The sequence below is a fragment of the Muscardinus avellanarius genome (assembly GCF_963383645.1).
Source record: "Muscardinus avellanarius genome assembly, chromosome: 3".
Taxonomy (NCBI): Eukaryota; Metazoa; Chordata; class Mammalia; order Rodentia; family Gliridae; genus Muscardinus; species Muscardinus avellanarius.
In genome coordinates this window covers 61,161,287-61,173,659 of record NC_137788.1, presented here as the reverse complement: position 1 = coordinate 61,173,659, position 12,373 = coordinate 61,161,287, and the positions used below count along the sequence as shown (strand labels likewise).

General features: G+C 34.4%; 1 protein-coding gene across 3 annotated transcripts in view; it reads right to left on the bottom strand.

The window, feature by feature from the left end:
* Positions 1-12,373, bottom strand: part of LRRC7 (leucine rich repeat containing 7) — a gene marked incomplete at both ends in the record, with an annotated part of 413,422 nt that overhangs the window by 90,167 nt on the left and 310,882 nt on the right. For 2 of the 3 annotated variants that reach the window (XM_080692757.1, XM_080692758.1), the window contains 4 exons: positions 2,904-3,152; positions 5,131-5,255; positions 8,216-8,315; positions 10,172-10,241. In XM_080692757.1, the coding sequence (XP_080548883.1) occupies positions 2,904-3,152; positions 5,131-5,255; positions 8,216-8,315; positions 10,172-10,241 (544 nt within the window). The remainder of the gene's footprint in view (positions 1-2,903; positions 3,153-5,130; positions 5,256-8,215; positions 8,316-10,171; positions 10,242-12,373) is intronic. The other variant, XM_080692759.1, reaches the window with a different exon arrangement.

Here is a 12,373-nt window from a genome sequence, read left to right as displayed (position 1 = left end):
GAAGGTCTCCTGAAAATATGTAAGTTCTGTGCATAGATTAGACTTTTTTGTTTTGTTTTTGTGGTACTGGGGATGGAACTCAGGGGCCTTGTACCTTGTACCTTGTATTTTAGTCTTTTTATTTTTGAAATAGGGTCTCACTGAGTTGCAAAGGGCCTCACTAAGTAGCTGAGGCTGTCTGAGAACCACGATCTTCTGGTCTTAGCCTCCCAAATGCTGGGATTACAAGTGTGTACCACCATGCCCGGCAAGACATTACTTCTTCTTCTTCTTTTTTTTTTTTTTTTTTGGTGGTGCTGGGGGTGGAACCCAGGGGCTTTCTACCTCCGGGCTATACTCCCAGACCCATTTTATATTTTATTTGGAAACAGGGTCTCACTAAGTTGCTGAGAGCCTCACTAAGTAGCTGAGGCTGGCTTCGAACCTGTGTGATCCTCCTGTCTCAGCCTCCCAAGTGCAGGGATTACAAGCGTGAGCCACCACGCCTGGCTTAAGACATTACTTCTAATATTGGTTTTTACTTAGGTTTTTTGTTTTTGCAGTATTGAGGATTGAACCCAGAAGAATTCTACATTCAGGTTACACCCCCAGCCCTATTTTTTTTATTTTTCATTTTGATACAGGCTCTCACTAAGTTGTGGAGAGCCTCACTAAGTAGCTGAGGCTGACAGCGAACCTTCAGCCTTCCTGTCTCAGCCTCCCAAGTATTGGGATTACAAACATGCACCACCACACTTGGCTTTCTTAGGTATTTTTAAAATCTGGATTTCTTTGATAATCTAGACTCTATACTACATCTAATCATAATACCCATCATAACTATAATTGCCTGGATTTTTAAATTCATATTGTATGTAGCAAGAGTTTTCATTTGTAAGGTATCTGCCATGTGCCAGATACCATACTAAATGTTTTATAGGGATATGTAATTTATTATTAATTATTAATATAAAATACTATTTGTTATTGATTTTATAGGTTTAATTATAAATTATGGTTTACATACTAAATAATAAATGATTAATTATTATAGAATGAATCATTGATTAATAATTATATTTCATTTAAATTTCATAGCCCATTACTGAAGCTGTTACCACTTTACAGAAAAAAAACCTCGGGCTTGGGCCATATAAGTAACTTTTCTAAAGTCCTATGCAAGCTCAGGTCTTCCTGACTCCAAAGTTTATTCTATACTAGTGTTCCTTAGTTTAGAGATAGTCCATGGTTAGGTGCAGCACATAATTGTGTAATCTTGTGGAAGAATTATTGTAAGTCTAAAATTGAATTTTACTGAGTTGAATAAGATAATTTTGATCTTTTAAAAATAAAGGAATTATTTATAATTTATTTTAAAATGAAATGATAGTATCTATAGTCCTATATTGTTTTTAAGCTCTTTATAAGCATATTTATGCCCTTTCACATATTGCTTTGCATTCCTGCTTTTTGATTCATGCATGTAATACTTCAGAAATTATAAATATTATCATAAACACTGTCATAATAAAGTCCATTTAGCAAATCTCAATTGAAACCCACACCATTTTGAGTGTGAGTAGTTTAGTAATTCTCAAGTATATAGACTAGAATAATTTCCTTATCCTAATATGGCATAGAAAAGAATTAAAATTCCTTTCTTATACACATAGGCAGGAGAATTTATTTTATCTTATAGAAGTGTTGCATTTTAGCACTCACTATAAAGTATTTGCTCATGTAACATATTTTCTTATAATGCAATATTTTTATTAAAATATTATTTTATTTTAACATTGGAAAATAAAAATGTTTCACAACATTCTATGCGTATCAAATCTAAATAAAGTGCAGTAAATGCAAATAGCAGCTGCAAGATGTTGGAGACCCCCAAAAATTTAGCAATGAAGAAAGAATTCATATTGATAGTTTGGGCACAGAGAAATAATATATCAATACAGAGCTGTTTCTCATATATTATATTATCCAGATAATATAATATATTTCATATATGAATTAAATTCTAATTAGATTGCAAATTCCAGTAAGAGAAATGATAGTGATTTGATCGCTGATTATAAATATTACCTTATTCTAGGAATTAAATGGAGTGATTTATAAAGAATGGAAACAGCAGTTTTAGTCAAGAAAATGCATTCTCAGCTTGTCTTATATTGTAGAAAGAATATAAGACATGGAATAAGAATCTAGTCCATTACATGTGGATGGTAAAGTTTCCAGGAAACCTAATGTTCTTCTATTTTTGATTAAGACATATTTTCCCTCCCACTATCCTCTCAAACACCCGACCTACTGAGATAAGAAAGCCCTCCTTGCCACAACTCATGACCCAGTCTTCTCTTATAGGAATTTATATCATCTGTGTATTCAAAATTAAAGGAAATTGATGCTTTTCAACAGATGTCTATCTATGTGCTCAAAGTCCACTCTCAGCAAATCTCAATTTAAACTCATGCTATTTTAAGTATCATGTTTTGGTTACTTGGTCTCCTTTAAAATTGATTTTATGAAAGAACGTGCATATGTGTAGGGAGCACAGTGGAGACTGTATCAGTAGTGTCATCCACATTCTGCCCACTATTGGTATTCCCACACTTTACAGAAAAAAATCCTTAAAAATAAAACATGTAAATAAAAATGAAGCACCCAACTGAAAAATCATGCCAGAAAACCCACTAATAGTCACCTTGCATTGGAGCCCCCTCCCCTCTGGCTCAGCTTCTCCCCACCCTACTGCCAATGCCAATAAGCAAAACATCCAATTGGAATCCAACATTGGAGACTGGAAAGTTCTATATGACCAACATTTCTTACCCCACATCATGCAGGACATACCCCATAAACCACTGTTCCAAGATTGCCTCTACAGAGGGGAGTCTCCTACCCCAAGCACCTAGGCCTACCTGTCTGCCACTTAGAGAGGGAAGAGTGGTGGACTGTGCTGCCACTGGCAATGGAGTGCACATGCTCCTCTCCTGCTGGAGGCCACTTATACAACCCCATGCCAGCTGGGGGTCATTCTGGGGGACGGGCATATCTTGGATCTGCTGATCACACCTGGCCCATGGTGTGCAGCAATCGCCAGACAGTCTGGCAGGTTGGAGAGTAATCCCACGCTGGCCCCTTTCCCAGGGGGCTTGGCAGGAGAGATCCTGTGGGAGAAGGAATCTCCATTTTCTGGGAGAAAGAGGAGCACTGTAGCAATACTTTCACTTTATCATTTTCTACTCTTATTTTTTTTCACTCTGGGTAATGCATTTAAAACAGTTGTCATTAAAATTAGTTTTAAAGCCATGTAATAAAACAGTACCAATATCATGTGAAGCTAAAGGGTCACAACTTCTTCACACAAAGCAGCATTCACACTACACTCACTATACACGCTATAAGTAGGGCATTATACTCTAGTCCATTTGGAAGTTGATAGAATAGGTAGGTCAGTGGTTCCTTTTCAGATCAAGTAAAGGTAAAGTGGTGCTAAATTTAATGTACATGTAATGAACCAGAGAGGTTTAGGATTAATTAAGAATTGGATTTCAATATATTCCATTCATCATATTTCCATGATGACTTATTTAGAAGTTTGTTTGTGCTCTAATTTGTCCAATAGCCAATGGCATTGGAAATATTCAAATTAGTTGAAGCCAAGTAGATTGAGATTTTGGGAAAATGTCATTTTCCCAAAATATAAATAAACCAAATATAAATAAACATAGAGAGAAAGACACTCTAAAGTATAATGAGCCTACTCTGATTATAAACAAACCTACCCACATAACACACAAACAGGGCTTCTAAATAATTGTTTGCATTTACTATATTTTATGTTTTAATTGACACACATACCAGAGTATATTAAGTGTTCTCTTTTTTCTTGATTCCTTTGAATATAGATTTATAATTAGTTATAGTTTTTGACAATTCAATAACTTATAAAAATAAATCAGGGGTTCAATATAGAATGCATCATCCACTGGTTCTAGATTTAATATATGGCATATGTAAAAAAGGAACTCAAGTGTTCTGGAGGTTTATTTCTTTCTTTGTTTTAGATTTGGCGTACTTTTTTCCCCTAGGAATTCACAAGTTTAAGAAGTAACAAAAAAATGTTTCTTTGGTTGTTAGATGGCACTAGCCAACCATTTAGAACCATTTTTTAAAAGCCAAAGCCTTAAAAATAAGGTCGTTATTATGGATTTGGGGATCTATATTGTGTTCTCCATAACGTTCTGACAGGCCTTGTTGGCAAATGCTTACGTACAGTTCTAGTAAGTTTCCAGAAATAATGGTTTAGAAAACCATGCTTAGAAAATGTAGGAAGGAGGGGATAGAGAACACCACACAATCTAGATTTATTAATAGAATGCATACATAATTACTTAAGTAGATAGACACTAAGAGTGAGAGCTGTTAGTAGTCAAGATGGAAAAAGTGCACAAATAATATAAAAGTTAATGAGAGATTCAAGATGTTGCCCAGACAACAGCATGGAAATCAGGTGTTAATAAAATATAAATCAATTCGAATAATGAAAATACAGATTTTAAAATTCAACCATGTAACTTAGGGTTAGTTTGGTAAAGCTTTAAAAATATACTTTAGGTTTTAAAAAAATTGAGGTTATTTTTCCTAAGGAACATCATCTGCTATTAGGCACTCACCTCCTTTAAAATGTGTTCTCACATTTAAGGAAACTCAGAAATTTTTTTCACATATTTCAGAGACATAGAAAGTTTCAGATAATGCCATGTGACATGTTAACTAGTTGGCCCTCCCATAAATGTGTACTTGGGGCTCAGATGTCTGCATGAGGCTTTGCTTGGTGATTAAAAGAAAATCAGTGCTGCACTTCGTAGGTGAAAGAAGTTCTTAGGTGAAGTCTATCATTCAGGCTTTGTTAATATTCACTTTCTTTCAGCTTGAATCTCTCCCATGTGATGTTCTGTGAGGTGAGGTGGCATACTAAACTTGTTTAGTCAGAATTGGGACACCAGCACTTCCCGGATCACCAGCCTACTCTAAGGAAGATGCACCGGACCCTTCAATAGAGGTCATGCAGCGTATCCCCAAATCAATTCAAATCACAACAAAGGAAAACCCAAAAGAATAAACTAAAGCCAAAAGGTTCACCTTAACTTTCCCAGCATTTTCATCATCTTCTTTTTTTTCCTCAAATTCGAAGGCAACAGTCATGCGTTGTTGTCTCTGCTCTTCCCACAGGGTAGGGTTAAAGCTGTCACTGTCTGACTGGAAATCTACAGTTAGATTCCAAAGGATTATTGATTTTTTTTACATAGAGTGTTATTAATAGAGCTCAATACACTATGCAAAAAAAAAAACTCGTGATAGGTACAACAAATGAGTACAGAAATAAAAAAGAAAGGGAAGAAATAAAGAGGAGGAAAGAAGGGAAGAAAGAGAAAGAAGGAAAGGAAGAGAAAAGGAGTTAAATTCCCTTGATATTTATTACAAGATCTTTTAACATTTTAACTCAAATTTAGATTTACTAGATATAAATTAATTACTTAAGAGGATTGGGAAGCTGTCCAGTGCAGGGAATGGGCTCTCTACCAAATATTAATAATAATGTAGAGATCTGAACAAAGCTCTTTAAGTGTATTTTGTGTGTGTGTGTGTGTGTGTGTGTGTGTGTGTGTGTGTGTGTGTGTGTGTGTGTAGATATAATCCAGGGGCATTTTACCTCCAAGCCACACCTCCTGCCCTGTTTTTTTATTCTTTATTTTGTTAATTTTTTTTTTTTTTGGTGGCACTAGGGGTGGAACCCAGAGGCTTTCTACCTCCGGGCTATACTCCCAGACCTTTTAAAAAAATATTTTATTTGGAAACAGGGTCTCACTAAGTTGCTGAAAGCCTCACTAAGTACCTGAGGCTGTCCGCGAGCCGAGATCCTCTGGTTTCAGCCTCTCGAATGCTGGGATTACAAGCATGCACCACCATGCCCAGCTAACAAAGCTCTTTAAAACCCTCTTTAATCTTCACAGTATAATGTCAGTACTAATTAATATTATCTTTATTTTACTAATGAGAAACTACAGCTAAGTTTTAAGACACTTTCTCCAAGTCATGTGGCATCTCTTTTCCATGTCTATGTGGATTACAAATTAAGAGCAAATTTGTAATCACTAAACTGGTCTCAGGGTTTTTTAAAAAATAAAAAATACTACATGACACCAATTTAGCAACAAAGTACTCATGATTATCCTTTCTTGTTTATTTGTTCTTTGGAGTATGTGTGGAAGCTTGTGTTTATGGTGGAGAACAAATAAAAAAGTTATCTTTAACACTAAGATTTTAGTTCATTTAAGTATGTCACAAATTAACAGAAAAAATGGCTTGTGAACCTTCAATTTATATCAGAATGTTGGCTAATGTTTATAAAATTATTGTGAAGGTCACATGAAAATGTGATGGAAAGACAATTTAGACTATTCTTTTCCAGTGGATGGCCTTTCCATATGGTTCTTTGTTGAAAGAGATTCTAGAAATTCATTTATTTCACTCCTGCTCCACAAACCATCAAATTATTCTTGATTGAATTTAAAGTATAATTTTCAATTAGCAATTTTTCTTTTGCTAAAGAAAAAGCAAACAAAAACAAAACAACTGGAGGACACTATGCTAAGTGAGATGAGTCAGTCACAAAAAATAAGAAATTGGATACTTTCCTAATATGCGAAAGCTAGGGAGAAATGATAACAGGAGGAACTCTAGATGAAGAACGAGATCCCGTAGAGGAGAAAATAAGGCAACCTAACTGAGGGGATAGGAGGGGGCAAGAGGGAAACTCTCTTAGCACATGATGTACTTAAACACACATATCAAAGTCAATCATTAAGCCAAGCATGGGAAGGAGGGATAGGGAGGGAACGGGGTGGGGATTGGGTAAGGGCTAATTGGGTGATGTGTGCATATATGTCGCCACAGTCTTTTTTCCCATTAAGATGTATGACTACAATGCACCAATAAAAAAATTAAAAACAAAACGAAACAAAAACAAAAACAAAAAACCAAGTAGGAGGAATTCCTTAACATCACACCTTTTCTAACTATATCTATTTCACACCCTGGAACAAATTACTGATTTAATCTTTGAGACTGGATCTTAGGAATGACCAGTTAATCTGAGACACTTTTCAGCTTTCCCTAAATCATTTTGAAATAAAATATTTTGATAATATAGGGATGCTAAATGGACAATATAATTAAAATATAATTCTTACTTGAGACTTTCCTCATCTACTATATAAACAAATGGCTTTTCTTTCACAAATTTAAAAGATTAATTTTATTGAGGTCTGAAAAATATATATGCAAACAACCTTCACCTACTTCTGTAAGTCAAAATTTTAACCAAAAATTCTAAAATATTACCAAATGATTCCCTTATATCTGGGAGCCCAAAGTTAAAGGCCTTTATGATAATTCTCCCTAAAATAAGAAATGCATAAGCAAATGGTTTATTTTACAAGTTGGTATCATTCAAAGTAAACTGGGTGGATTTAATTCATGACTGGATTAAAGTGGGTTTATATTCTTCCAAGAATTACTGTTACTCTGTGAGTATAGAAAAGTTCAAATAAGTCTGCGTTAGGTTTCAAGTAATAAAAGACAAATCCCTAAAAACTTTTCTGAATAATGAGATCACAGAATAGAAGATTATTTAAAGAAATGCTGCTGACTTTGTTAAGGGAAGCCAAACTGGAAAAGAAAAACAATGGTCATAATTTGCAAGTCATCTCTTTGTAGTAAACTAATAACATTAAATAATGTGGGGCCCAAGATCAATGGGCTACATTTTTTAATTGTGTTCATGTGATAAGCAAACACAGGAAATAAAGCAGATCATTAAACTTTTCTTAGGATCTGACTGCTCTCAGCTCATTGCCATTTGCTGGGTACCACATGTGGTAAACTTGTTCTGTGTCTTACAATTTACCAAAACAAGAAGTTGCTTCTAAATGTCAACATTATTTTCTTGTAAAACATAAAGAGGAAGAGTTTGGGTTTTGAAATCTTACTTAAAGTATTATAATGTAGAGACTCATGCTTTTAACTCCAAATGATATATATGTGTCATACAGTTAGCTTTACCATCTTGTTCATGAACCAGTACTGCTGGACAGAGATCAGAATAAAACGTCTTTTTTATCTACAATCATTATAAGCACAGAATATATTTCTACTGACAATTTACCTTCATCACCACGAGGTTGCTGGGGAAACATATAGTTAGTCAGCACTCTTTGCTTTGTTTCTGGGTGGGCTTCTGTTTGTAAAGGGATAAGGGCTTTGGACTGGAAGCAAAGAACATATAAATTATATGAGTAAAATTTTAAATATAAAGAAAATTTATGTTATATAAGATGATGGTCAATAGTCTGGTCTCACAAAGATGAATGAACAATTGAAAGAAAAGTGAGTAAAAAATTAAGTATAGCATAAAATATGACTATTGTTGAGAAACATTTTCAGATTCTAAGGTTTGTGTAATGAGGTTTTCTTCTTCTTTAGCATGCACTTTTATAAAGCTTATCAAAACCTATTCAACTAAGCAATGTTAGTTGTAATCCTGATGAGACAAAATGCATTAAATTGTCAATTAAGTTTTTAGTATGGTTCTATATACCTATCCATTTTTTAATGGACTGCTGCCCTAGAAAGACAAATTAAATTTTCTCTCAAATTTATGGTATGCAAGATGATTTAAGAATTTAATTAGGCTAAAACATAAGCATTTAAGAGATATTTTTATAACCAAAGATAAGGTCCACATAGAGATAAGCAACCATGCATGTATCTGATGTATCATAATATATTTATGATATTTCATTCTCTGTTATTAATTTCATTTCAGAAATACTACTTATGAATGATTTTTTAGAACTCGTATATTATATATAAGAAACATAAGTGATATTATCTGCTTATTTCATGACACTTATTAATAGAAAAGAAGCAAAAAGAGGATTTGGGATACCAGCTTGTCTCATGAAACTGAATCTGAAATACATTAAATCAGCATTTAAAACACAAGTTAAATGATGCAGACACTGTTCTGTTCATTCTCTCCAAATAACAATAAATCATGGTACTCAGAGCTATTCTTTCACAATGCAAGACTGTAAAATAGACTATCCCATTAGCATAGTTTACATCGACTCTTTAAAGGATTTATTACAATGATATTTTGATGCTATAAAAATCTATAGTTCATTGATAAGATTCAAATTTGAATTTTAATCTAACTTTTCCCCTCAGTAGATGGAAGCAAGTGCTGTAATGACTACAGAGACACAAACATTATTCTGACATTCCATTTTATATTTTGTAGAAGTAATTTTTAAATTTTTCATAAGAGTAGCCCAATAGCTAAAATATGAACAATTCACCTACTAGTAATGCTACTTTTGTGTTCACAAAACAATGATAAATTAAACCCAAGATGGATTTTTTTCATTTGGCCATTCATATTTGGGTAGAGGTGTTTCAAAATTTCGAGAACACAGGAAAAAAGAGAACCAATAAACTATGTCAAAATTATTCCATTGCTGCTGGTTCTTCTGGTGGAAAATCAGATGTCTCCAATTTCTCATTAACACTTAATTACTGATTCAATTATAACCGATTTTCATGAGTATGTAGAATATATAAACAATTTCACAGAATATACTGATAATAGTAATTGCCAAAGATACCAGCAAATTTCTTAAGTAAAGTTTTAGAATTAAGTTGACTATAATTAAAAGCATGAGAAGAAAAAGGAATATAGAGTATATTAACTCCTTCCTGTGGGAATTGTGGTAATGGTATCTTATTCTTTATGTTCTGAGAGAATTAAAGTATGTCGTTTAAGGACATATGTGTACCACCAGGAGCTAAAAAGCTATAAAAATGATCATTTTGCGTATTAGATCTCTGACAATGAGGTAGGTATTAAATGTAAGTATTTCAAGAGGGTAGAGATTATAGTAGAGTTTTTGTCTGCAGCAATATTTGAATTGCTCCATTTATAAAAATATCTCCTCCGGGGATAAAGAATGTAAATTTTGTAGTAATTGTCAAAAGTGTCTATTGTGAATAAGAACAATTCAAAGTCTCAATTAGAGTTTATCTTCATAAACAAATTAAATCAGGTCATAAAAGTTTTTACCTGATTGTCAGAAAGCCACAACGCTGCAAGCTCTTTAAGTTTTGTAAATGAGAATGGTAAATTCTTCAATCTGAAAAAACAAGAAAATTCTACTAGCATGGGTACAGATGGCTAAGTTCATTTCTAAGAATTATTATTATTATTATTTGTGGTACTGGGGATCAAACCCAGGGACACTCTACCTCTGAGGGACACCCCAGCCCTATTTTTTATTTTTTATTTTGAAACAAGTCTCATTCTCTTCAATCCTTTCTTCACTGAGTAGCCTGCATAATCTTTAAAAATGAAAACTCTTTGTGAACCTTTCAAAGAGTTCCCATTGTGTCTGGGTAAAATAAAATATTGTCATACTTGTTAGACCTTAAGATATCTGCCCTAAAAATCTCTCCAGAAGCTGCTTCTGCCACTCTTTCCTGACTCGGTCCCATTATCACCCTAACCCACTATCAGCCTATTATAAGGGTCAGCTGAGGTTTTCTGTCTAAAATACTATTTCTGCCATACTTTGTGTGACTATTTTTTTGGTGTGTTTGGTACTGGGGATGGAACCCAGGGGCAATTCTATCTCTGAGTGACACCCCTACCCTAGATTTTTATTCTTACTTTTGAAACAGGGTCTCACTGAGTTGCAAGGGCTTCACTAAGTAGTTGAGGCTGTCCATGAACCATGATCCTCCTGTCTCAGCCTCCTAAATGCTGGGATTACAAGCGTGTGCCACCACACCCAGCCTACTTCATGTGACGAAATCCTACAAGCCTTAGTTTAAATGCCATTGTGTGTGTGTGTGTGTGTGTGTGTGTGTGTGTGTGTGTGTGTAGGGGGTACTGGGAATTGAACTCAGGGGCATTCTATCTCTGAGCTACACTCCCAGCCCTTTTTACATTTTGTTTTTGAAACAGGGTCTGAGTCCCTGAAAATCAGAGCTCAGTATCGAATGCCCCTGGGTTAAATACCTCATACCATACCCAGATGAAAAGATACACATTAAATAGATAACTTTAGGAAGCATATAATAATCTGCCATTTATTTATTATTTATTTATTTATTTATTTATTTATTGGTACTGTAGATTGAAGCCGGAAACATTCTACCTCCAAGTTACACCATTAGCTCAATTTTATTTCTTACTTGGAAGTGGGGCCTCACTAGGTTGCTGCGAGCCTCGCAAAGTTGTCAAGGCTGGCTTTAAACCTGAGATCCTCCTGTCTCAGCCTCTCAAGTACTGGGATTACAAGCATGCACCACCATGCCCAGCTATATAATAACCTTTTCCGAACTACCTATTTGTAAACATAGCAAAAATACTAATATTAAAAGATATTAGGTTATATCATAATTCTTCTTTGCAGAATTACAACTTTTAACTTTAAGCCACCCATAAAAGCCATTTCTATTTGGTAGTTATTTAAGTTCACTTATAGCAGCAATTGTGAAGTGAGTCTCATGGGAGGCATTTTTTTCACATAACATGGGAATAAATTAAGAGCAGATCGTCAATTTTGATGCTTTGAAGTTACATGGGGAAAAAATGTGTCCAACACATTTCTCAGTCCAGTCACAAATGTGGACTATGAGGAAAAGAAACTGTTAGAGAAAGATAAGGGCACCTCATTTTTCCTTGCTCCTCCAGTGACCTCTTTTGAAAGTGAGCCTCTATTTTGTATCATAAATGTACAGCACAATGACCAAGAAGCAATCTTGCTACTGACAGGGCAGAGGAATCATTGTTCCTAACTGAAATGTCAAACTGTAAAATCTATTATATTCTAAATATGAAATTGCAGTAATGATTACTTTTAGATAACATTTCTTGTTTAAACTTTTCTCCAAGTGGTTTATTCTCCAATGGCAATGTTTGACTTTCACCTCAGCTTTAGTTGAATATTGACTTTTACCTTGGATACATTGATTCACTTGTTAATTAAAAATATTAATTTGGCCCATTCTGTGTTCCAGTTACTGTACTGGGAGATAAAAAGCAAGTACTATTAGCCTGATGAAGTTTTTTTTTTTTTAACTTCTGGCACTGTGAATTCCCTAGTCTGCTGCTTTCTTTTTTTCCCTAGCCCCTAGCCATGTGTCTGGCCCATGGTAGGCACGCAGTCTGCTATATTTGTTGAATAAGTAACTTAAAGGTCTTAATAATTCTTCTAATTGAGGGTCAATTGCAATATCTGGTAAGTGTATCCATAATCATGAA